Consider the following 27,810-nt stretch of genomic DNA (forward strand, 5'->3'; position numbering starts at 1 on the left):
TTGAGTTGATTTGGCTGTCTGCCTCCACACTGCAACACTTCTCCCTCTCTTTTTCATTCAAACCTTTTCCAACAATCTTCATGAATTTCCCCATGTTGACATTGATTTCTGTCCGATTGAGATGCAACCCTTTCCTTTTGAATAGGTGTCTTTTATCTTAGACTCAGTCCCACGGCCCAAGAATGCACCATGCTTTAAGTAATGTCCAAACCAAATCTGAAGCACTTAGTTTCGAAGGTGTGATTGAATTCTGGAACTAATGAGTGTTAATGTGCCCTGGGTTCATATCCTGTCACAGCAAATTTGAATTCAATAAATATCCGGAATTAAGAGTCTAACGATGAATATGAATCTGGTGTACAAGGTAATGAGAGGCATGGATAGAGTCGATAGCCAGAGACTTTTCCCTAGGACAGGATTGACTGCCACGAGGGGTCATAGTTTTAAGGTGTTAGGAGGAAGGTTTGGAGGAGATGTCAGAGGGAGGTTCTTCACCCAGAGAGTTGTGAGCGCACGGAATACTTTGCCAGTAGAAGTCGTGGAAGCAGAGTCATTGGTGACATTTAAGCGACTGCTGGACGTGCACATGGACAGCAGTGAATTGAGGGGAATGTAGGTTAGGTTATTTTACTTTTGGATTAGGATTATTCCACGGCACAACATCATGGGCCGAAGGGCCTGTACTGTGCTGTACTTTTCTATGTTCTATGTTTTAATCTGTTATCAATTGATAAGCCCATCTGGGTGACTGTCCTTGAGGGAAGGAAACTGCTATTCTTATCTGGTCTGGTCTACATGTGACTCCAGAACCACAGCAATGTGGTTGACTCATAACTCATAAGCTAGTCAGTAATATAAATGAAGACTGGAAGAGTTTCTTTAGGTATATAAAGGGCAAAAGCGAAGCAAAAAATGGACATTGGGCTGCTGGGAAATGACGGCAGAGAGATAGTAGTGGGGAACAAGGAAATGGCTGAGGAACTGAATAATTACATTGTGGCAGTCTTCATGGTAGAAGACACAAGTAAAATCCCAAAAATTCAAGAGTCGGGGGGCAGAGCTGAGTATGATGGCCATCACCAAGGAAAAGGTATGAGTAAAACTGATTGGCCTGAAGGTGGACATATTACCTGGACCAGATGGACTACAACCCAGAATTCTAAAGGAGATAGCTGAAGAGTTAGTGGAAGCGTTAGTGGTGACCTTTCAGGAATCACTAGAGCCAATGAGGGTCCCAGAGGACTGGAAAATCACTAACGTGACACCCTTGTTTAAGAAGGGCATAAGGCAAAAGATGGAAAATTACAGGCTGATTAGCCTAACCTCCGTCGTGGGTAAGATTTTAGAGTCCATTGTGAAGGATGACATTGTTGAATATTTGGAAGTGTATAGGAAAATAGGGCAAAGTCAGCATGCTTTCACTGAGGGGAGGTCATGCTTAACAAATCTGTTAGAATTCTTTGAGGAAGTATACTGGGTCAATGGAAAGATTCTTGGTAGTATAGATGTACAGAGGGATCTTGGTGTCCATGTACATAGATCCCTGAAAGGTGCCACCCAGGTTGATAGTGCTGTTAAGAAGGCTTACGGTGTGTTAGGTTTTATTGGTAAAGGGATTGAGTTCCGGAGCCGTGATGTCATTGCTGCAACTGTACAAAATGCTAGTGTGGCCTCATTTGGAATATTGCATGCAGTTCTGGCCGCCCCATTACAGGAAGGATGTGGAAGCATTGGAAAAGGTGCAGAGGAGATTTACCAGGATGTTGCCTGGTCTGGAGCGAAGGCCTTATGAAGAAAGGCTGAAGGACTTGGGTCTGTTCTCATTGGAGAGAAGAAGGCTAAGAGAGGATTTAATAGAGAGATACAAGATGATCAGAGGATTAGATAGGGTGGACAGTGAGAGTCTTTTTCCAAGAATGATGACGTCAGCTTGTACAAGGGGGCTTGGCTACAAATTGAGGGGTGATAGATTTAAGACAGATGTCAGAGGCAGGTTCTCTACTCAGAGAGTGGTAACGGCGTGGAACGCCCTGCCTGCCAATGTAGTTAACTCAGCCACATTAGGGGGAATTTAAACAGTTCTTGGATAAGCATATGGATGATGATGGGATAGTGTAGGGAGAGGGACTTAGATTAGTTCACAGGTTGGTGCAACATCGAGGGCCGAAGGGCCTGTTCTGCACTGTATTATTCTATGTTCTAAGTAATGAGCAGGGTGGACCAAGGAGACCCAATGGATGTTATCTACGTGGACCTCAAGGAGGCCTTTGATAAGGTGCCGCACAGGAGGCTGCTGAGTAAGACAAGGGCCCATGGTGTTAGAGGCAAGGTGCTAGCGTGGATAGAAGGTAGGCTGTCTGGCTGAAAGCAGAGTGGGGATAAAGGAGTCTTGCTCAGGATGGCAGCTGGTCACAAGTGGTGTCCCACAAGGGTCAGTGCTGTGACCACAACTTTTCACTTTATTTATTAATGATCTAGATGGAAGAACTGAGGGCATTCTGCCTAAGTTTGCAGACAGTACAAAGATAGGTGGAGGGATAGGTAGTATTGAGGATGCAGGGAGGCTGCTGGAGGAGTTGGACAGGTTAGGACCGTGGGCAAAGAAGTGACAGATGGATTACAATGTGGGAAAGTATGAGGTCATGCACTTTGGTCAGAAGGACAAAAACATGCACTATTTTCTAAATGGAGAGAAAATTCAGAAGTCCGAAGTGCAAAGAGACTTGGGAGTTCTAGTCCAGGATTCTCCAAAGGTAAACTTGCAGGTTGAGTCAGTAGTCAGGAAGGCAAATGCACTGTTGGCATTAATTTTGAGAGGACTTGAATATAAATGCAGTGATGTACTACCAAGGCTTTATAAGGCTCTGGTCAGGCCACATTTGGAGTATTACGTGCAGTTTTGGCCCCATATCTCAGGAAGGATGTACTGGCCGTGGAGCAGGATCAGAGGAGGTTCATGAGAATGGTCCCAGGAATGTAAAGCTTAACATATAAGGAACATTTGAGGACTCTGGGACTATACTCATTGGAGTTTAAAAGGATGAGGGGAGGACCTAATTGAAACTTTAAGAATACTGAATAGCCTGGACAAAATGGATGTTCAGAAAATGCTTCCATTGGTAGGAGAGTCTAGGAGACAGCCTTAGAGTGAAGGGAAGACCTTTTAGAATGGAGATAAGGGGAAACTTCTTCAGCCATAGAGTGGTGAATCATGGAATTCAGTGCCACAGAAGGCTGTGGAGGCCAGGTCATTGTATACATTTAAGAGTGAGATAGATAGGTTCTTGATTATCAAAGGGATCAAGGGTTACGGGGAGAAAGCAGGAGAATGGGGTTGAGGAACTTAGCAGCCATGATTGAATGGTGGAGCAGACTCGATGGGCTGAATGGCCTACTTAGTGTTCCTATGCCTTATGGTCCCCTAGGCATTAGGGATGGGCAATAAATGCTGGCCTAGCCAGTGACGCCCTCATCCTGTGAATGAATAAAAGTAATTTTTCCCCCTTCCAATACAACAGCAACAGCACATCATCTGTCTTGCCATCTTGATATTGTTTTCGTTAAACTAATTAAGTTTCATGTTTAGAGTATCCTTCAATAATTAGCTGTAGCTATGTTATGAAGTTTAACTTGCTACATCATAAATATGGTTCTTATCTTCCTGGATTACACAACTGAAACAATTTAGAAGAATTTTTTAAGAAGCTAACTCCCCAGTTAAGTACCTGATCACCTAATTAATGTCTCTGGGTTTCAGCTCTTGAGTCTCGATATTCTTGGTTCCCACTCTTGAACCCGTCAAATGACATCTGTTCCTCATTAAACTGAATTCCCTCACTTAACACCTTCTCAAATTTAAACATTTTGTCTTCCTGGTGTCTTCTGTTGCAGTTCATACACCTGCAGTCTTTAACATCCACTTGACCGCCTCCATCCAAGCAGTAAGTTGCAACCCCACGTTCAAGAGTTGCTCTGTTTCTTCAATACATCGTCCACTTTTGTATCTCAGACCTTATCCCACATCCCACAGACATGTCCCTGTGAAAATGAGGGATAGAAAGGGCAAGATTAGGGAACCCTGGATGACAGGTGAAATTGTGAGACTAGAAAAGAGGAAAAGAAAAGCATACATAAGGTCTAGGCAACTGAAAACAAACGAAGCTGTGGAAGACTATCTGGAAAGTAGGACCAATTTGAAACGAGGAATTAAGAGCACAAAAAGGGGTCACAAAATATATTTAGCAAACAGGGTTAAGGAAAATCCCAAGGCCTTTTATTCATACAAAAAGAGCAAGAGGGTAACTAGAGAAAGAGTTGGCCGACTCAAGGACAAAGGAGGAAAGTTGTGCGAGGAGACAGAGAAAATGAATGAGATTCTTAATGAGTATTTTGCGTCAGTATTCACTGAGGAGAGGGACATGACGGCTGTTGAGGTGAGGAATTACTCTAGGTCAAGTCAGCATAAGTAGGGGCGAAGTGTTGGGCATTCTGAAAGGCATTAGTGTGGCCAAGTCCCCAGGTCCGGATGGGATCTCTCCCAAGTTACTGAAGGAAGCAAGAGAAGAAATAGCTGGGGCCTTAACCGATGACTTTGCAGCATCCTTGAGCACGGGTGAGGTCCCAGAGGACTGGAGAATTACTGATGTTGTCCCCTTGTTTAAGAAGGACAGCAAAGATAATCCAGGAAATTATAGACCCGTGAGCCTGATGTCAGTGGTAGGGAAGCTGCTAGAGAAGATACTGAGGGATAGGATCTATTTATATTTGGAAGAAAATGGGCTTATTAGTGATAGGCAGCATAGTTTTGTGCAGGCAAGGTCATGTCTTACTGACTTGATAGAATTCTTTGAGGAAGTGACAAAATTGATTGATGAGGGAAGGGCTGTAGATGTCATATACATGGACTTCAGTAAGGCATTTGATAAGGTTCCCCATGGTGGGCTGATGGAGAAAGTAAAGGTGCATGGGGCCCAGGGTGTGCTAGCTAGATGGATAGAGAACTGGCTGGGCAACAGGAGACAGAGAGTTGTGGTGGAAGGGAGTTTCACAAAATGGAGAACTGTGACCAGTGGTGTTCCACAGGGATCCATGTTGGGATCACTGTTGTTTGTGATATACATAAATGATTTGGAGGAGGGTATAGATGGTCTGATTAACAAGTTTGCAGATGACACGAAGATTGGTGGAGTAGCAGATAGTGAAGGGGACTGTCGGAGAATGCAGCAGAATACAGATAGATTGGAGCGTTGGGTGGAGAAATGGCAGATGGAGTTCAATCCAGGCGAATGCAAGGTGATGCATTTTGGAAGATCCAATTCAAGAGCGAAATATGCCGTAAGTGGAACTGTCCTGGAGAAAATTGACATACAGAATGGTCTGGGTGTTCAGGTCCTTTGCACCCTGAAGGTAGCAATGCAGGTGGATAGAGTGGTCAAGAAGGCATACGGCACGCTTTCATTCATCAGACAGGGTATTGAGTACAAGAGTTGGCAGGTCATGTTACAGTTGTATAGGACTTTGGTTCGACCACATTTGCAATACTGCGTACAGTTCTGGTTGCCACATTACCAAAAGGGTGTGGATGCTTTGGAGAGGGTGCAGAGGAGGTTCACCAGGATGTTGCCTGGTATGGAGGGCGCTAGCTTTGAAGTGAAGTTGAGTAGATTAGGATTATTTGCATTAGAAAGACAGAGGTTGAGGGGGAACCTCATTGAGGCCTACAAAATCATGAGAAGTATAGACAGATTGGATAGCAAGAAGCTTTTTCCCAGAGTGGGGGACTCCATTGCTAGGGGTCACGATTTGAAGGTGAGCGGGGAAAAAGTATAGGGGAAAAATGCGTGGAAAGGTTTTTTCGCAGAGGGTGGTGGGTACCTGGACGTGTTGCCAGCGGAGTTGGTAGAGGCAGGCAGGATAGCGTCATTTAAGATGTATCTAGATAGATACGTGAATGGGCAGGGAGCAGAGGGATACAGATCCTTGGAAAATAGGCGGCAGGTTTAGATAGAGGATCTGGATCGACGCAGGCTTGGAGGGCTAAAAGGCCTGTTTCTGTGCTGTAAATTTCTTTGTTGTTTGTTCTTCTTTGTTGTATGAATGAAATAAACAGAATTGCTAGACATTTTAGTGAGAATCACTGACTGGAGATATTGGCGACCTTGGGGTCACGATGCATACAGGCTTCTGATTCTGAGTAAATTAGTGGTTGTGCAGCAATTTTTAAAATAATTCTAGAAATCCTTATATTCCATTTTCTAAGCACTAATTAATATATCTCAAATAATATTTGAGTTTGGTGCTATTGCAGGTTCTTGGATACCTCAAAGCAGGCTATTGGGATGCTCTTTATCCATTTTGCCAATGTCTATTTGTCTGACCTGACTGAAGAGGACCCATGTTCATTGTGAGTAATGGTATTTATATGCCACTTAACTGTTAGATTCAAGTGTACTTACAGGCCCTGCTCACTGGAATAAACACTATGACTCTTAACATTTCCAAGAGATTAGTGGTGATATTGATTTAAGGTCGGAACAGCGCTGTTTACTTGCAGCCCATTGTCATGTGGCCAAAAGCTAACTCATAAAAACATTACTTAGGGAAGGAGGTCATTGAACCAATGGAGCCCAAGCACCTGTAGAGCAATTTGATCAATTTCCCCACTCTTGTTGGAAATAATCATTGCCAGGTTCTTGTGCGGTGCACATGTTACTTGGCAGTTGTCTGCTTGAATCTGGATATTGTCCAGGTCTTGCTGCATTTGAACGTGGTCAGTTTTGGTACCTGAGGAGACACGATTGGTACTGAGCATTGTGCAATCACTGGTGAACATCTTCATTTCTGACCTTATGATGGAGGGAATGTTAGTGAATCAGCTGAAGATGATTGGGTCCCTTTGAGTGAAAAGGAACTCCTGAAGAGTTGTCCTAGAGCTGTGATGACTAATTTCCAACGACCACTGCCATATTTTTCTCAAACGTTCATGGGAGCATGAGTGTCGCTGCCTGGGACAGCGTTAATTGTCTTTTCCTTGATGCCCTTGAGAAGGTGGTGGTGAGCTGCCTTTTGAACAGCTGATGCCTATGGCTTGTAAGAAGACCCACAGTGCCTTTAGGGAGGGAATTCCAGGATTTTGACCCAGCAACACTGAGGGAACAGTGATATATTTCCAATCAGGATGGCAAGAGCCTTGAAGGGGAATTTACAGGTGATGGTCTTCCAACATATCTACTGTCCTTGCCCTTCTAGATTGAAGCAGTCATGGGTTTGGAAGGTGCTGTCTAAGAAACTTTGGTGAATTTCTGCAGCGCAGCTTGTAGATAGTATTCACTACTGATCAATGCTGGAGGAAGTAGATGTTTGCCGAAGTGGTACCAGTCAACTGTCCTGGATGGTGTCTATCTCATGAAAGTTGTTGGAGCTGCATCCATCCATGCAAGTGGGGAGTATTCCATCATGCTTTTGTCTTCTGCCTCATCAACAATGGACAGACTTAGGAGTCAGAAGGTGAGTTACTTGTGGTGATACTCCTAGCCTCTGACTTGCTGTTGGTGCCACTGTCTTTATATGGTGAGTCCAGTGGAGCCTCTGGTGAATCTATCCCCTTAGATCAGTGATGGCACAACCATTGAATGTAAAATTGTCTTTTATTGGAGATAGTCATAGCCTGTTATTTGTGTGGCATGAATTTTACTTGTCAGCCTAAGTGTGGTATATTTGTCCAGATCCTGTTATATTTGAACATGGACTGCTTCAATATCTGAGGAGTCATGAAAAGTGCTGAACATTGTGCAGTCATCAGCGAACATCTCCAGTTCTGACCTTGTGATGGAGGGACGGTCATTGACAAAGCAGCTGAGGATGGTTGGGCCTAGGACAACTACTGGAACGTTGACATTAATAGATGTAACTGATGGTTTTGATACAAGACTCAACTCCAACAACCACAACCATCTTCCCATGTGCCAGCTGTGACTCTAAACAGCAGAGTATTTTCCCCAGATTTTCATTGATCCCAGTTTTGCTAGGGCTCCTTGATGCCATACTCTGTCAAATATGGCATTGATGTGAAAGGCTGTTGCTCTCACTTTCCCTCCTGGAATTCAGCTCTTTTGTCCATGTTTGAACCAGGGCTGTAATGAGCTGAGGAGCTGAGAACCCAAACTGGGCATCTCTGAGCAGGTTATTGCTGAGCATTATACTGATGATTGAGAATAGACTGAAGGAGCGGTGACTGGCTGGCTTGGAGTTTTCTGCTTTTTATATACTGGCTATACCTGGGCAATTTTCCACGTTATTGGGAGATGCCAATGTTGTAGCTGTACTGGACAAACTTGGCTAGAGCCCTAACTCACCTTCCTGCTCCTAAGATGAGGCCTTCCACTCCCGTACATCTCGAATGTCCTCGTTCTTCAAGGACCGCAATCATGCCACATACACACACCCACCCACCCACCGCCCCCACCCCCAACAGTGGTCGAGAACGCCCTTGACTGTGTCTCCCGCATTTCCTGCAGCTCATCCCTCACACCCCATCCCCGCAATAACCGCCAAAAGAGAATCCCTCTCGTGCTCACATGCCACCTCACCAACCTCCGGATCCAACGCATCATCCTCCGACACTTCCACCATCTGCAATTCGACACCACTACCAAAGACGTTTTTCCATCCCCACCCTTATCTGCTTTCCGGAGGGACCACTCTCTCTGTGACTCCCTTGTCTGCTACACACCCCTCCAACCCCACCACACCCGGCACTTTCCCCTGCAACTGCAGGAAGTGCTACATTTTCCCCCATACTTCCTCCCTCACCCCCATCCCAGGCCCCAAGAAGACTTTCCTCATCAAGCAGATGTTCACCTGCACATTTGCCAATGTGGTATACTGCATCCGTTGTACCCGTTGTGGCCTCCTTTACATCGGGGAAACCAAGCGGAGGCTTGGGGACCACTTTGCAGAACATCTACACTCGGTTCGCAACAAACAACTGCTCTTCGCAGTCACAAACCATTTCAACTACCCCTCCCATTCCTGAGACGACATGCCCATCATGGGCCTCCTGCAGTGCCACAACAATGCCACCCGAAGGTTGAAGGAGCAGCAACTCCTATTCCTCTTGGGAACCCATCTGTCCAATGGTATCAATGTGGACTTTGCAAGCCTCAAAATCTCCCCTCCTCCCACTGCACCCCAAAACCGGCCCAGCTCATCCCCGCCTCCCTAACCTGTTCGTCCGCTCACCTATCCCGTCCTCCCACCTCAAGCCGCACCTCCATTTCCTAACTACTAACCTCATCCCGCCCCCTTGACCTGTCCATCCTCCCCGGACTGACCTATCCCCTCCCTACCTCCTCACCTACACTTACCTCTCCTGGCTCCATCCCCGCCCCTTTAACTTGTCTGTCTCATCTCCGCCTATCATCTTCTCTATCCATCTTCGATCCACCTCCCTTTCTCTCCCTATTTATTTCGGAACCATCTCCCCCTCCCCCTTTTCTGATGAAGGGTCTAGGCCCAAAATGTCAGCTTTTGTGCTCCTAAGATGCTGCTTGGCCTGCTGTGTTAATCCAGCTCCACACTTTGTTATCTCAGATTCTTCACCATTCCCAGTTCCCATTATCTCTAGCTAGAGGAGAGGCAAGTTCTGGGGAGTGAGTCTTCAGTTCTGTTGCTGGAACATTGTCAAGACCCATAGCCTTTGCAGGGTGCAGTGAATCATTGAATCCCCATGTGAAAACAGGGCCTTCAATCCAACAAGTCCACACTGACTCAAAGCAGTCCACCCAGACCCATTCCGCTAATCTACGCATCCCTGAACACTACAGGCAATTTAGCATGGCCAATCCACATAGCTTCACATCTTTGGACTGTGGGAGGAAACCCACACTGACACAGGGAGAATGAGCAAATTCCACACAGACAGTCACCCAAGGGCGGAATTGAACCCAGGACCCTGGCGGTGTAAGGCAGTAGTGCTAACCACTGAGCCACCATGCCACCCTATAACATGAGTGAACCAGCTGGGTTTTTCCCCAACAATTGGCAATGGACTTATGAGCATCACTTGACCCTTAATTCCAGATATTTATTGAATTCAGATTTCACTATCTGCCATGGCAGGATTTGAACCCTGGTCCCCAGAACATTATCTGGGTCTCTGGATTAATAGCCCAGCGATAATACCACTAGGCCATCTCCTCCTACCATTTTTTGACATCACATTTGGTGAATCGAATCGCCTCTAAACAGGCATCCATGATTCTAGGGACCTCTGGCGAAGGCCCGGTTGGATCATCCACTTGACACTCCTTGTTGAAGATCATTGAAAGTGCTTCAGTCTGACCTTTTGTGCTGATGCACTGGGCTGTTCCATCATTGAGAATCGGAATATTTTTGGAGCTTCCTTCCCTAGTATGTTGTTCGGTTGACTGCCACCGTGTCTGGATGTTAGGACTGTTGACCCGTCAGTTTGATCAGTCGGTTGAGAGATAGCTTAGTTCTGTCCATAATTTGCTACTTATACTGTTTGACAAGCAAACAGTACATTTTTCTAGCCTTATCAGGTTGATATCTCATTTTTAAGGTCTCCCTCATGCTGCTCCAAGCATGCCCTCCTACATGCTCCGTTGAAGCAGGGTTGATCCCTGACTTGATGGTAATGGCTGAGTGGGATATGTGGATATGCCAGGCCAAGAGGTTGGAGTACTGTTCTGCCGTTGTTGATGGCCCATGGCATTTCATGTATGCCCAGTCTTGAGCTGTTCAATCTGATTGAAATGTGTCCTATTTAGCTAAAGTGGGATTAGGCTTCGTGGGTTATTTTTCAGCTGGCTGCCTCTTTCTATACAATTCTCTACAATTCTGTGGTTTCAAGTCAGGATGATGTTTAGCCTGAAGGTGGCTTGGTTCATCATTTCATATTGCTGCATTTGTTACTCTTGATGGTAGAAATCGTGTGTTTGAAAATGTTGAAGGAGCTTTTTTAAATTTTTGCAATGTACACACGGCTGCCACTGTTTTGGTACTTAGGCTTGTATTTGGTGACTAACATACTTCTGTCCCTTATTCAGGTATTTGATTAATTTCCTGTTGGATGCTACTCTGGGAATGCTTCTGATCTATGCTGGAGTACGAATAGTGGGTGTCCTTGTGGAATGGCGACACTGGGAGTCTCTTCGTTTTGGCGAGTATGGTAAACAGAAATTATTAATTACTTTTAAATTTTTGTCTCCTAACCTCTTTATTACCCATATGGAAGGCATAGAGTGTTGGGATTTTTGCACCCTTGCTGTGTGAGGGGAAATAGAATTGGAAGCAGTGGCTATTTTGCCTCTTGGTTAAATTGGGCTACTTGGTGCAGAGTATAGTAGCCCAGTAGGTGTGTGATAGAAGCATGACGCACCTTGAAACATTGGTCTAAGTGTGACAGGTAATTATGTTGACGAGTTTATCATGCATCTTGGAGTGAAGTCAAAGAACAGCCAAATGCTACAATACAAAACAGATCAACAAGCCATCAATTATGTGGAATTCGTGAATGGAAAGTGCAAATGAAACAAAATTTGGAGTTCACTGACATCTAGGATAAAGCAATAGCAGTCCATCAGCTGTAGTAAGCATCTACTCTGTCCAATATATGGCCAGGACAGGCAAATATTACATCATACACATTCCTGGTGAATATTATGCATTGCTGGGTCAGTTAGTATTGCGGCCTGCAGTCTGCTGTGGTAGATGAATATCAACTATTACATGATGCATTGAATGGAATCATTCGTAGCCAGTTGTGTCGAAGACAGAGCTTGAAATTGATGTGCTGTGGATTCTGGCGTATCCATATATAGCGACAAAAGGCAGATCTACTTAAAGAAGTTGACGTAGCTGGAAAATAACAGTCATTCTTGGAGGGGAATTTCTGTATAACATAATTAATAGCAGAACAATCAAAACAGCAGATGAAACAGGGTGTTCAGGCAGTTTTATATTCTTGAAGAGATAGTAGGAATTGCCGATGCTGGAGAATCTGAGATAACACGGTGTGGAGCTGGATGAACCCAGCAGGCCAAGCTGCATTAAAGGAGTAGGAAAGCTTGACGTTTCGGGTCGGGACCCTTCTTCAGAAATGGGGGAGGGTAAGGGGATTCTGAAATAAATAGGAAGACAGGGCGAGGCGGATAGAAGATGGATAAAGGAGAAGACAGGGTGAGAGGAGACAGACAGGTCAAACAAGCGGGGTTAGAGCCAGTGAAGATAAATGTAGGTGGGAAGTTAGGGAAGGGATAGGTCAGTCCAGGGAGGACAGACAGGTTGGGGGCGCGGGAAGAGGTTAGTGGGTAGGGGATGGGGGAGGGGCTTGAGGTGGGAGGAATGGATAGGGAGGCGGCGACTAGCTGGGCTGGTTCTGGCATGAGTTTGGGGGAGGGGAGATTTTGAAGCTTATGAAAGTCCACATTGATACCCTTGGGCTGCAGAGTTCCCAAGCGAAATATGAGATGCTGTTTCTGCATCTTTTAGGTGGCGTCATTGTGGCACTTTCTGAAGAAGGGTCCCAACCTGAAACGTCAAGCTTTCCTGCTCCTCTGATGCTACTTGGCTTGCTGTGTTCACCCAGCTTCATACCGTGTTATCTTTATATTCTTGAAGCTTTGTTTGAAAGCAAAGTTTGTATTTACATAGCATTTTATGTTTGAGATGTCTGAAAGCAATTTTTGTTTAATGAAAAGTTATGAAATAATCAAATTTCTAATCATCCTCCAGTACGTTGCCTTTTTAAATCTTTGACTGCATGAATGTTTAGCTAGTAGTTAGTGTTTAAACCATACTAAGATATTATTTTCACAGGAAAGTTTACAATATCATTTAAGATGAAGAAGATTCTTGTGATGTGTTTTTGGAGTCTGTTTTGATTAGGGAATAGGAATGGAGCCCAATAATCAGCACTTTCCTCCTCCCCGATGTGTTGCAGTGTCTGCAGCTTGCTGACTCTGAACCCCTGTTACAGCAGCTGCAAACATTTTTTGCGGGTGAATGTCTTGGATCCCATCAGAACCATAAGCATCTACATCCTGCAGGACCACATCGCCTACCCTGCCAACTGTTTTGTGTATTTATTAATTTATTGCTTAACTCACTTTATAGCTAATAACCCTACTAGAGACAGCGTATTTTAGTACAGCAGAAAATAGCCCCTCCCTACATCACACTGAGGAAGATGGTAGCCTGATGGTATTATCGCTGGACTATTAATCCAAAGACCCAGATAATGTTCTGGGGAGAGATAGTAGGAACTGCAGGTTTCTACAGATTTCTGAAGAAGGGCCTAGGCCCGAAACATCAGCTTTCCTGCTCCTCTGATGCCGCTTGGCCTGCTATGTTCATCCAGCTCTACACCTTGTTATCTCATTGTTCTGGGGATCTGGGTTTGAACCCGCCACAGCAGACGGTGGAATTTCAATTCAGTTAATATTTGGAATTAAGAATCTAATGATGACCATGAATCCATTGTCAATCATCAGGAAAAATCCATCTAGGTCACTATTGTCCTTTATGGAAGGAAACTGCCATCCTTACCGATTCTGGCCTACATGTGACTCCAGACCCAGAGCAATGTGATTGACTCTTAACAGCCCTCTAGGCAATTAGGGATGGGCAATAAATGCTGCCTGGTCAGCGATGCCCTCATCCTGTGAATGAATAAATCAAAAATTTCCATACCCCAGCTCACTCTCCCACCAACCATTTGCAGGCCCCAGGCCCAGGCCTCCATCTCCAGGCCCCAGTTCACCACCCCCCTCCAACCCCAGGCTCCAGTTCACCCATCCCCCTCCATCTCCAGACCCCAGTCCAGGCCTCTCGCTCCTATGCTTCCAGGTTCCAGACCCCAGACCCCAGACCCGAAACATCAAACCCTGGCCCTGGCCATCAGCCCCAATTCTAGCCTTGGGGGCTCCAACTCCAGCTAACTCTTGAGAAGCCAGCATCGTAGACTCACAGAATCCCTACAATGTGGAAGCAGACCATTTGGCCCTTCAAGTCCATGCCGGCCTACCAAAGAGCATCCCGTCCAGACCCACCATCCCCCTACCCTATAACCCTGGGTTTCCTATGGATGTGGTAAACTAGATGGGTTTTTCCTAATAGTTGTTTTGAGAAATCATATCGAGACTGGTTTTCATTTCCAGATCGTTGAATCCCTACAGTGCAGGAGCAGGCCATTCGGCCTATCAAGTCCACACAGACCCTCCAAAAACCATCCCACCCAGTCCATCCCTAACCTAATAACCCTGCATTTCCCATGGCTAATCTAGTTAGCTTGCAGATTCCTGAATACTGTGGGCAATTTAGCATGGCCAATCCATCTAACCTGCACATCTTTGGATTGTGGAAGAAAACCGGAGTACCCGGAGGAAACCCATGCAGAAACAGAGAAGATGTGCAAATTCCACACAGACAATCACTCAAGGGTGGAATTGAACCCAGGTCTCTGGGGCTGTGAGATAACAATGTTATCCAGTGAGCCAATGTGCCACGCATCATTCTTGCACTTTATGAAGCCTCAACCACTTCAGTACTGTTTATATTCAGGAGCAGGACTCAACTTGGAAGGCACATTGTATGTTCTCCTTTATCACAAGAGGATTTGAGCACAGCAACAAAGACGGCTTGATGCATCTGTCGAGACCCTTTGAGTACTGTGTATCTTACCTAAAAAAGGACATACTTACCAAAGAGGGAATGCAATGAAAGTTCACCGAGCTGACCTCTAGAATGGTAGCATTGTTGAACGAGCCACAATGGTGGATACTAAGCTGAAATTCCCTCCAGTTAAGAAGCTTATAAAATTCTTACAGGGCTTGACCATGTATTTGCAAGAAAGAGAGAAGTCATTTAGGACTCAAATGAAGAGGAATTTCTTTACTCCTACTAATTTCCTTCAGTTCCTCATTCTCACAAGCCATTTGGATCTCTAATTCCGGCACACTACTTGTATTTTCCTCAGTGATAACAGACACAATGGAATCATTTAGTTTCTTTGCCATTTCTTAATTCCCCAATATAAATTCTCCAGACATGTTAATTGACTACATTCATCCTAGCTACTCATTTTGTGTTTGCATGCCTGAAGAAGCTTTTATTGTCTATTTTTTCAATGTTTGCTAGATTGCATTCATATTCTGTTCTTCCTTTTATTATCAGTCGTTTAGTCTTCCTTTGCTGCATTCTTATAAAACATCCCAAACCCCTCATATATTACTATTTCTGGGCACTTCCTGAGCCTTTCTGTAAATTGCAGTTGACTGAACTTTTTTTTGAATTTTTGCACCCTCAAATGGTTGATGCAAGCCATATAATAGTGCTTTTAAGGCTGTCCATTCCTTATGGACTATCATGTCTTTTAATGTGATTTCCCAATTCAGCTCCAGCGCTTTTGTCAGGTTGTGAACATTTCAAATGTCTTTTGTCGCATGACATGCTTCTGTGAGTCTTTCTAGAAACATGGACATGTAATCCAACATTGAGGATTCATATTTTTGGTTCAAGAACGTCTCCCTAATCAGTTTTAACGACCTCTAATCTCATGACCATAAACTAGTTCAAATGAACAAAATAAATCTAGTGGATTCATTTGGGAATTCCTGGTAACAAATATTAAGAAATATAATCTTTTGTCCCATTCCATGGGTATTGTGGCTTAAGCATAGTTTTAAGAATCTAATTGTACCTTTCCAAGGCTCCCTGTTTTTGTGGACTGTAAGCATTTGACTTCAATTATGTTGTATCCCATCTCAGGATCCTCACAGTGCAGATTATTGAGTCAGCTCCAATCCTCCGAAAAATATCCCATCCAGACCCACTACCCAACCCTATCCCCATAACTCCATATTTACCATGACTAGTTCACCTAACCTGAACATCTTTGGACTGTGGGAGGAAACCAGTGTACTGAGTGGAAATCCACACAGGCACCAGGAGAATGTGCAAACTTCACAGAGTCACCCAAGGCTAGAATCGAACCTAAGTTCCTAAGCGATGAGTGCAAATCACAGAGCCACTATGTCGCTCATTAGCTAATATTTCCTGAAAACTTTAGACATACCTTTCTGCATAAGCATAAGGACGTACATGGAATAGTGTAGGTTAGATGGGCTTGAGATCGGTATGACAAGTCGGCACAACATCGAGGGCCGAAGGCCCTGTACTGTGCTGTAATGTTCTATGTTCTATCTTCTATGGATAATGATGGGATAGTGTAAGGGGAGTGGCTTAGGTTAGTTCACAGATCGGCACAACATCGAGGGCCGAAGGGCCTGTTCTGCGCTGTATTGTTCTATGTTCTAGGTACAGTTAGAACCCTGATCAGACTGTGTCTAAACTGGTAGTTAATAATGACTTTAAAAAAAAACCTCTCTATTAATACTTTGGCTGTAATCATCCTGGAAGAAATAGCTTCTGGGTATTAGCTTGTCATATCCATAATTGTAAGATTATATTGATGACCGGCTTTCAATTTTGATAATGGTTTGGCACAAGGTCTTTTCCCTGGGCTGGGGGAGTCCAAAGCTATAGGTCATAGGTTTAAGGTGAGACGGGAAAGATTTAAAAAGGACCTAGGGGGCAGCTTTTTCATGCAGAGGGTGGCGCGTGTATGGAACAAGCTGCCAGAGGAAGTGGTGGAGGCTGGTACAATAACAATATCTAAAAGGCATTTGGATTGGCATATGAGTAGGAAGGGTTTAGAGGGATATGGGCCAAATATGGCAGAGGAGCTTCACCAGGGTGTTGCCTGGTGTGGGGGGGTGCTAGCTATGAAGAAATGTTGAGTAGATTAGGATTATTATCATTAGAAAGACAGAGATTGAGGGGGGACCTCATTGAGGTCTACAAAATCATGAGGGGTACAGACAGGGTGGATAGCAAGAAACTTTTTCCCAGAGTGGGGGACTCAGTTACTAGGGGTCATGAGTTCAAAGTGAGAGGAGGAAAAGTTAAGGGAGATATGCGTGGAAAGTTCTTTACGCAGAGGGTGGTGGGTGCCTGGAACACGTTGCCAGCGGAGGTGGTAGACGCAGACACGATAGTGTCTTTTAAGATGTATCTGGACAGGTACATGGATGGGCAGGGAGCAAATGGACACAGACCGTTAGAAAATAGATGACAGGTTTAGACAGAGGATCTCGATTGGTGCAGGCTTGGAGGGCCGAAGGGCCTGTTCCTGTGCTGTAATTTTCTTTGGTCTTTGTTCTTTGTTAAATGCTGGCAAATGGGACGAGATTAATTTAGGATATCTGCTTGGCAAGGACGAGTTGGTCTGAAGTGTCTGTTTCTGTGCTGTACATCTCCATGATTCTGTGACTCTAATCTAGAGATTAGATGGTTCTCCAAAAACTGTTTCAGTTTCATGTTGAGATTTTCTTACCACCTGATGTATGACGTTTTACCGAACTGCTGTACATCTTTATGAAGTCCAGGCCATGTGAAATACTTGCTGTGTTTTTTCTATTCTTGCATGCCATGCCATAGGAACTTCATGTGGTACTGGCACTGTTTTCTGACAATACGTGGGTGGTACCACTATTTGATGAACATCTGTCTATTCTTCACCTGCAGGTCTGTGATGATATCTCCACTTGCTCATCGGAACTCTGTTTTTACTATAATAACCCTTCATTCTTACTTTCAGCTTCAGCTTTAGCATGAGCTGCCATTTTAATTTATGTAACTATAAATCTGCTTCCTCAGCCTCCGTTAACAAAGATATGCGAAACATTTCTTATGAATTATCTTTATTCTTAAATAGTTTCAGCCAACCAAAAATCTGTTTGCTGTATTTTTGTGACCTCTGATGGAATTTGTTTAGCCTCTGCCCTGATCACTACCCTTGATGGAAAAATACCTGAAACTTTTTCCTGCAACTGTTGTCTCCTTAGCTTCAACTGGATTTTCCGTGGTTATCAATGAAGCTGTAATTTTCATTCCTACCATATCATTTTCCCAAGAGTAAATCAACTCCACCCACAAGTAATATCTTAACTAATCGACTGTCATGCATTCAGACAAGTTACAGTGTCATTGGTTCCATAGACCAGTGAGCCTTACTTCGGTTGTGGGTCAAGTGTTGGAAAGGTTATAAGAGATAGGATTTGTAATCATCTAGAAAGGAATAATTTGATTAGGGATAGTCAACATGGTTTTGTGAAGGGTGGGTCGTGTCTCACAAACCCTGTTGAGTTCTTTGAGAAGGTGACCAAACAGGTGGATCAGGGTAAAGCGGTTGATGTGGTGTATATGGATTTCAGTAAAGCATTTGATAAGATTCCCCATGCTAGGCTATTGCAGAAAATACAGAGGCATGGGATTGAGGGTGATTTAGTGGTTTGGATCAGAAATTGGCTAGCTGTAAGAAGACAGAGGGTGGTGGTTGATGGGAAATGTTCATCCTGGAGTTCAGTTACTAGTGATGTACCACAAGGATCTGTTTTGGGGCCACTGCTGTTTGTCATTTTTATAAATGACCTGGATGAGGGTGTAGGCGGATGGGTTAGTGAATTTGCAGATGACACTAATGTTGGTGGAATTGTGGATGGTGCGCAAGGATGTTGTAGGTTACAGAGGGACATAGATAAACTTCAGAGCTGGGCTGAGAGCTGGCAAATGGAGTTTAATGCAGAAAAGTGTGAGGTGATTCACTTTAGAAGGAGTAACAGGAATACAGAGTGCTGGACTAATGGTAAGATTCTTGGTAGTTTGGATGAGCAGAGAGATCTCTGTATCCATATGCATAGATCCCTGAAAGTTGCCACCCAGATTGATAGGATTGTTAAGAAGGCGTACCATGTGTTAGGTTTTATTGGTGGAGGGAGTGAGTTTCAGAGCCATGAGGTCATGCTGCAGCTGTACAAAACTCTGATGCGGCCGTGCTTGGAGTATTGCATACAGTTGTGGTCGCCACATTATAGGAAAGATGTGGAAGCATTGGAAAGGGTGCAGAGGAGATTTACCAGGATAATAGGAACTGCAGATGCTAGAGAATCCGAGATAACAAAGTATAGAACACAGCAGGCCAAGCAGCATCTTAGGACCAGGATGTTGCCTGGTGTGGAGGGAAGGTCTTATGAGGAAAGGCTGAGGGTCTTGAAGCTGTTTTTCTTAGAGAGAAGAAGGTTAAGAGGCGACTTAAATGAGACGTACAAGATGATCAGACGATTAGATAGGGTGGGCAGTGAGAGCCTTTTTCCTCAAATGGTGATGGCTCGCACGAGAGGACATAGCTTTAAATTGAGGGGTGATAGGTATAAGATAGATGTCCGAGGTAGGTTCTTTACTCAGAGAGTAGTAAGGCCATGGAATGCCCTGCCTTCAACAGTAGTAGACTTACATAACAAAGTGTGGAGCTGGATGAACACAGCAAGCCAAGAAGCATCTTAGGAGCACAAAAGCTGATGTTTCGGGCCTAGACCCTTCATCAAGGGGTGATGTCATATCGGATGTTATATTGATTCTCCAGCAACTGCAGTTCCCATTATTTCTGATCACAGTAGTAGACTTGCCAACTTTAAGGGCATTTAAATGGTTATTGGATAAACATATGGATGATAATGGAATAGTTTAGGTTAGATGAGCTTCAGAGTGGTTTCACAGCTCGATGCAACATCAAGGACCGAAGGACCTGTAATGTTCTATGTTCTATGTACATTGGAACAGGGATATACCCTCCACAGATCCCATTTAAGACACAGATAGATAGATAAACTATTGATTAATAAGGGATCAAGGGTTACAGGAGGAAACCATGATTGAATGGTGGAGCAGACTTAATGAGCGAAATTATCTGATTCTGCTCCACTATCTTATGGTCTTAACGAGTACCAAGATTTTGGCATCAAATGAACTCAGTCGAGGGAAAACTAAAACCTTCTCCTGCAAGAGAATTTGAGTAGCTCTGTAACTCTTTTTAAAGTTATGGACTTGAATACTTCCTTTGGAGTTATCTTCCTTTTCAACAAAAACCCTTCACGTGTACCTTTTTCTGCACTCATAGTAGTGTCTGTCTACAGTCTCCTAATTATAATTAAGACTGCAACACGATCTGTGCCTTTTTCCTTCTCTGTTTCCTTTTTGGACTCATTGTTATGAATTCCAATAAGTCCCATATGTTTGCTTCTTAACCTCCAGCATTCTGAATGTGTTCTGCTTTGTTAGAATGGAAACTGATTTCCACTCTCGTTATTTTCTCTTCTGATTTGAGAAGGAGACCTTTGGGATTTCTGGCTACCTATTCCTTTCCTTGGATCTTTGTCCTCTTTTCATTCAGTCATTTTCTATTGCTTTCAAATTTATGAGGATGATTGGAAAAAATGTTTCACTTTATGGATTAGTGCATAATTGTCAGCCAATAATGCTGCCTGTCTGGTGATTACAACCTTTTGGTCCTAAACATGAGTTTTTATGCAAGGAAGTGCATTTGTCTAAGAGAATAATCTCTCTAAGCACATCATACATGTTTTCAGTTTCTCATTATACTTGTAACCAGTTATCAAAATTACTTTGCTTAATCCTTTCAGATTTAGTATTGGTTTCACCAGGCTATTTCTTAGATTCTGGGAGCTTTGGCTATATATCTGAGGCACTAAATTCATATACAGAAAATATAATTTTCTTTTCAGCATCATAATTCTCTCTGACAATGAATCATAAATTTTGTGTATTTTACCCGTCAAGTTATTCTTTGTGAGCAATGCTCAGTCCTCTTTTGCCCAATTCATTTGTCTAGCAATTTTCTTAGATGACATGAAAAATGCCTCGATATGCTTTTCCTCCAATTCTTGTAGGGCCTGTGCAAACTTAAACTTCCTTACCAGACATAAATTGTGACTAAGATTTTTCCCCCAGGGCCTGTATCAGTTTCTAAAAACCAAAAGAATGCGGAAGCTGTAAATCAGAAACAAAAACAGAAGTTGCTAGAAAAGATGGCAGCAGTGTAAGTGGCTCCTCTCTGCTCGCCAATTCTCTTTCTCTTTTTTTCTCTTCCTTCTCTCTTCCTCTGTGTAGTTGTATCACTCTCCACCCCTTTTAACTACCTAAGGAGCTGGGTCGCGATCGGGAACCATGTGGTGAGACCTGAATGTGCGGGTTGTGTCCTGCAGCCATGGTGGATCGAGTGTGGGTCGAAGTGACAGCAGCAGACCAAGAGCGGACCAGTCAGGCAGCGGCAATGAGAGTGGGCCAGTGAGGCAGCCTAGAGTGGGATGCCAGCAGCAGCATGGCGAGGGCTGGAAAGCTTGGAGCGGGACTCTGGCAGAGGCACGGCGAGGGCTAGAAAGCTCGGAGTGTGACTCTGGCAGAGGCACGGCGAGGGCTGGAAAGCCCGGAGTCGGACTGCGGCAGTGGAAAGGAATGTTGGACTCTATTAGAGGTAGTAGGAATGTTGGATTCTGTTAAGTTTTTTTGTATCTTATTCAAAGTTAATGTGAATGTCGCCATATATGCACGGCAAAGGTACACACTTTTCACTGTATTTTTACATTGAATATACGTGACAATAAATTATTCAATGCAGCTCAGCTCAGCAGGTCTGGCAGCATCTGTGAAGAGAAATCAGAGTTAATATTTCAGGTCTAGTGACCCTTCCTCAGAACATTATCAGAATCTGATGTCTGTTCGTTCAACTACATCATTCCAGGCTTATATTGATGTCCTCTCTCCTTCTGTCTCTGTTGCCCATTTAATTCCAGTTTTCTTTTTTTCATTTTTAGATTCTTCATTTTCCTCTTGCGATCAAGCTGCTTTGACTGTAACTAAATATCTCCTGATTCCAAAGTTTAACTCTCTGGAGTACCCAGCATCTATTGTAGTTCCTCTAAAGCCAAGTGCCACGTCAATATTTCATTTATCTCCACCTATCTAGCTGTGCTATGCAATGCTATTAGCAGTTTATTTGCCATATCAGTCAAAGAATAACTTGACGGGTAAAATACACAAAATTTATGATTCATTGTCAGAGAGAAATTTTCCTTAAGACCGCCAGGGATAATCCTACTGTCTGTAGGAAACCCTTTGCTGTTTCCGGTGCCAGGACTTAAACATATTACAAAACATAGCTTGCTATCCCTTTGTCATAACATTACAGTCCTGTTGTGCGGTGTCCCTTGGAAAAGATTAATCATAAAATGACAGAATTGCACTGATGGTGGATAGTCAAAGAATATGTGCATGAATTTCGACAATTATTCATTCTGATGAATAGTCATCAGACTCGAAACATTAACTGTGCTCTCTGCCCTACAGATGCCAGACTTGCTAAGTTTTGCCAGCAATTTCTGTTTTTGTTTCAGATCGCCAGCATCCACAGCTGTTTGTTTTATACCAATTATTAGTTCCTGTCTGAAAAAAAAGGGATAAGTAGTTCAACTTTTTCTTACAGAAGTAATTAGGAATATTATTAGATTGGATAGGGGAGGTCGTGCCTGACAAACCTGTTAGAATTCTTTGAAGAGGTAACAAGTATGTTAGACCAGGGAAACCCAGTAGGTGTCATCTATCTAGACTTCCAAAAGGCCTTTGATACGGTGCCTCACTGGAGGCTGCTGAGCAAGGTGAGGGCCCATGGTGTTCGAGGTGAGCTACTGGCTTAGATTGAGGATTGGCTGTCTGACAGAAGGCAGAGAGTTGGGATAAAGGGCTCTTTTTCGGAATGGCAACCGGTGATGAGTGGTGTCCTGCAGGGTTCAGTGTTGGGGCTGCAGCTGTTCACCTTATATATTAATGATCTGGATGAAGGGACTGGGTGCATTCTGGCGAAGTTTGCCGATGATACAAAGATAGGTGGACAGGCAGGTAGTACTGAGGAGGTGGGGAAGCTGCAGAAAGATTTAAACAGTTTAGGAGAGTGGTCCAGGAAATGGCTGATGAAATTCAATGTGAGTAAATGTGAGGCTTTGCACTTTGGAAAAAAGAATACAGGCATGGACTATTTTCTAAATAGTGAGAAAATTTGTAAAGCAGAAGTACAAAGGGACCTGGAAGTGTTGGTCCAGGATTCTGTAAAGGTTAACTTGCAGGTAGAGTCCATAATTAAGAAAACGAATGTAATGTTGTTGTTTATCTCAAGAGGGTTGGAATGTAAAAGCAGCGATGTGCTTCTGAGGCTTTATAAGGCTCTAGTTAGGCCCCATTTAGAATACTGTGTCCAATTTTGGGCCCCACACCTCAGGAAGGACATACTAGCCCTGGAGCGTGTCCAGCGAAGATTCACATGAATGATCCCTGGAATGGTAGGTTTAACGTATGATGAACGACTAAGGATCCTGGGATTGTACTCATTAGAGTTTAGAAGGTTGAGGGGAGATCTAATAGAAACTTACAAGATAATGTATGGTTTAGAAGGGGTGGACGCTAGGAAGTTGTTTCCGTTAGGCGGGCAGACTAGGCCCCGTGGGCGCAGCCTTAAAATTAGAGGGGGTAAATTTAAAACAGAAATGAGACGACGTTTCTTCAGCCAGAGAACGGTGGGCTTGTGGAATTCATTGCCACAGAGTGCAGTAGAGGCCAAGACGTTGGATGCCTTCAAGGCAGAGATCGACAAATTCTTGATCTCAGAAGGAATCAAGGGCTACGGGGAGAGTGCAGGGAAGTGGAGTTGAAATGCCCATTAGCCATGATTTAAATTGCGGAGTGGACTTGATGGGCCGAATGGCCTTACTTCCACTCCTGTGTCTTATGGTCTTATGGATAGAAGATTGGTTAACTAACAGGAAGCAAAGAGTGGGAATAAATGAGTGCTTTTCTGGTTGGAAATCAGTGACTAGTGCAGTGCCTGAGGGATCAGTGTTGGAACTACAATTGTTTACAATTTGCATAGATGATTTAGAGTTGGGGACCACGTGTACTGTGTCAAAATTTACAGTTGATGCTAAAATGAGTGGTAGAGCAAAGTGTGCAAAAAGTTCTGAAAGTTTGTAGAGAGGTAGAGATAGTTTAACTGAGTGGACATGGATCTGGCATATGGCATATGATATTGATAAATGTGAAGTCATCCATTTTGGTAGGAATAACAGTAAAAAGGACTATTACTTGAATGGTAAAAAAATGCAGCGTGCTACTGCACAGAGGGACCTGGGTGTCCTTGTGCATGAATCACAAAATGTTGGTTTGCAGTTGCACCAGGTAAGTAAGACGACAAATGGAATATTGTCCTTCATTACTCGAGGGATGGAGTTTAAAAACAGGGAGGTTATGCTGCAGCTGTAGAGGGTGCTGATGAGGCCTCAGCTGGAATACTGTTTACAGCTTTGGTCTCCTTACTTGAGAAAGGATGTACAGGCACTCGAGGGAGTGCAGAGGAGGTTCACTAGGTTGAGTCTGGAGTTGAGAGGGTTGACTTATGAGGAGAAGCTGAGTAGGCTGGGATTATATCCATTGGAATTTAGAAGAATAAGAGGGATCTTATTGAAATGTATAAAATTATGAAGGGGATAGACAGGATAGAAGCAAGGAGGTTGTTTCCACTGGTGGGTGAAACTAGAACAAGAGAGTATAGCCTCAAAATTAGAGGGACCAGATTTAAGACTGAATTGAGGAGGAACTTCTTCACCCAAAGGATTGTGAATCTGTGGAATTCCTTGCCCAGTGAAGCAGTTGAGGCTTCTTTATTGAATGTTTTTAAAGCTCAGATAATTTTTTGAACAGTAAAGGAATTAAGAGTTATAGTAGGAGGGTGGGTAAATGGAACTGAGGCCACAAAAAGAACAGCAATGATCATATTGAATGGTAGAATGGGCTTGAAGGACCAGATGGCCTACTCCTCCTCCTGTGTCTTATGTTATGTTCATATGTTCAAAGAAGGGATGTATAAAATTGCCAGAAAAAGCAGCAAGCCTGAGAATTAGAAGTATTTTAAAATTCAGCAAAATAGGCCTAAAAATTCGATCAAAGGGTTGGATTAACAGAATATGAGATTAAAATTGCAGGAAATGTAGAAGTTGACCATAAAGTCTTCTATAAATATGCAAAGAAAAAAAATGAAAAAGAAAAAACAAACATGGATGCTTTGCAGTCAGAAGCTGAGAAATTATAATAAGGGCCAAAGAAATGGCAGAAGAATTAAACACACATTTTGATTCTGTCTTCACAAAAGAACGAAGAATAAAAGAGGAGCATGGCATAGAAACAAGGCCTTTGGCCCTCCAAGCCTGTGCCAATCATCATGCCGTGACTAAACTAAAAAACAAACCTTCTGTCCGTATCCTTCTATTCCCTCCCTATTCATGTAACCATCCAGATGACTCTTAAATGTCACCAATGTGCCTGCTTCCACCACCACTTCTGGCATCGCGTTCCAGGCTCCTACCACCCTCTGCAAAAAACTTCTCTCGCACATCTCCCTTAAACTTTTCCCTCTCACCTTGAGCCTATGCCTGTTGTAACTGAAACTTCAACCCTGGGAAAAAGCTTCTGACTATTCGCCCTATTTATGCCTGTCATGATTTTGTAGACCTGTATCAGGTCTCCTCTCAGCCGCCATGTTTCCACTGAAATAATCTGGGAAACATCCTGGCGAACCTTCTCCGCACTCTGTCCTAATCTTCCACGTCCTTCTGGTAATGTGGTGACAAAAACCGCACATAATGCTCCAAATGCGGCCAAACAAGAGTTTTATATAACTGCAACATGGTTTGCCAACTCTTGAACTCCATGCCCCGGCTGATGAAGGCAAGCATGTCATATGCCTTCTTAATCACTTTGGCTACCTGTCTAGGGGATTGTGGACCTGCACGCCTAGATCCGCCTGAATGTTAGTATTCCTAAGAGTTCTGCCATTAACAGTTTAATTCACGCCTAAATTTGAACCTCCAAAATGCATCACCTCACATTTGCCTGAATTAAACTCCATCTGCCATTTCTGTGCCCAAGTCTTCAATCTATCTATATCATGTTTTATCGTTTTATAATTATCAGCACTATCAGTAACTACACCAATCTTCATGTCATCTGCAAACTTGCTAATCAGACCATGCCCATTTTCCTTCTGATGATTTATATATACGATATATAAATATATTATATGTACAAACAACAGAGAACCTAAGACTGATCCTTGTGGAATGCCACTGATTACTGGTCTCCATTCTGTAAAACACCCAGCGCTACCCTCTGTCTTCTATGACCAAGCCAGTTTTGTATCCATCTAGGCAGCCCACCCCAAATCCCATGTAATTTTAGTTTTTCTACCAACCTGCTGTGTGGGATTTTATCAAATGCCTTACTGAAGTCCATATGAACTACATCCACAGCCCTTCCCTCATCAATTATCTTTGTCACTTCTTCAAAGGATTCAGTCAGATTCTTGAGGCATGACCTTCGCCATACAAAACCGTGCTGTCTGTCACTAACTAGTCCATTTTGTTTCAAATGTGCATGTATCTTGTCCCTCCCTGCTTCCTTAATTTAAACAAGGCAACCGCATTGGTTAATCTGCAGTCCTCTAGAACCTTGCCTGTGGTCAAAGAGGGTGTGAAGACATCTGCTAATGCCCCAGCTATTTCTTCCCTTGCCTCTTGCAGTAACCTGGGATAGATCCCATTTGGCCCTAGAGACTTGTCTACCTTAATGCAATTTAGGATAACCAAAACTTCCTCCTTCAATATATTGACATTCTTTACAGTATTCACACACTCATCCCTGACCTCAGCTTCAGTCATGTCCTTCTCTGTGAAATGCTGCAGAGCCAAGGATTGACTGTGAGGGAGGAATTGAAGGAAATCAGTATTAGAATGAAAATGGTGCTGGGGAAATTAATGAGGTTAAAGGCTGACAAATCACTTGCATCTGATATTCTACATCCCAGCATATTAAAGAAAGTGCCCCTGGAAATAGATGATGCATTGGTGGTCGTCTTCCAAAATTCTATAGACTGTTCCTGCAGATTGGAGAATGGAAAATGTATCTCCACTATTTAAAAAGGGAGAGAGATAAGGAAAAAATAGAATTACGCACCAGATAACCTAACATCAGTAGTAGAGAAAATGCTGGATTATAAAAGTGTTTGGGTGTTCTTCTGAGGGCCAGGCAGTGTCTAGTGATATACCGCAAGGATCAATGCTTGGGCCCCAGCTATTCACGAAAGTTATGAGTAACTAGTTTGAGGAACCATATACAATATTTCTAAGTTTGCTGATGATGTAAAACTCGGTGGGATGTGAGTTGTGTGGTAATTTAGACAAGTTGAGTGATTGAGCAAACACATAGCAGATGCAGTACAATGTTGCCAAATACAAAGTTGTATACTTCAGTGTGAAAAACAAAAAGGATGAGCATTATGTAGATGGTGATAGATTGGACAGTATAGATATATAAAGGGACCTGTATCCTTGTACACCAATCCAAGGATGGTGCAGCTACAGCAAACAATTAAATGACAAATGGTTTGTTGGCTTTCGTGCAAGAGGATTTGAGTCCAGAAGTGGTGATTATTACTGGAGTTATACAGATCTTTGATGAGAGCACAGCTGGAATAGTGCATGCAGTTTTGGTCTCCCTACTGAAGAAAAAGTAAACTGACAATAGAGATTGTGCAGCAGAGGGCCATTAGACTGATACTGGGGATGTTAGGACTGTGCTATGAGGACAGATTTGTTTATTTGGGTCTGCTTACGTTAGAATTCAGAAGGCTAAGAGGGGATCTGATTGAATCATATACTGTTCTAAGAAAGGTGGACAGAACAGAAGCATGGAGTGTGTTTTCCCTGTTGGAGAATCTAGAACCATGGAATTGCAGTCTCAGGATGCAGAGTAGGCCATTTACACCTAAGATGA

General features: G+C 43.5%; 1 protein-coding gene across 2 annotated transcripts in view; it reads left to right on the forward strand.

Annotated features, from left to right (window-relative positions):
• The window catches only part of stimate (STIM activating enhance), a 110,028-nt gene that overhangs the window by 41,535 nt on the left and 40,683 nt on the right, over window positions 1-27,810 (forward strand). The window contains exons 3-4 of one of the 2 annotated variants that reach the window (XM_048547516.2): window positions 6,308-6,403; window positions 11,070-11,191. In XM_048547516.2, coding sequence (XP_048403473.1) covers window positions 6,308-6,403; window positions 11,070-11,191 — 218 coding nt within the window. The remainder of the gene's footprint in view (window positions 1-6,307; window positions 6,404-11,069; window positions 11,192-27,810) is intronic. The other variant, XM_048547517.2, reaches the window with a different exon arrangement.

The sequence above is a fragment of the Stegostoma tigrinum genome, chromosome 11, assembly GCF_030684315.1.
Source record: "Stegostoma tigrinum isolate sSteTig4 chromosome 11, sSteTig4.hap1, whole genome shotgun sequence".
Taxonomy (NCBI): domain Eukaryota; kingdom Metazoa; phylum Chordata; class Chondrichthyes; order Orectolobiformes; family Stegostomatidae; genus Stegostoma; species Stegostoma tigrinum.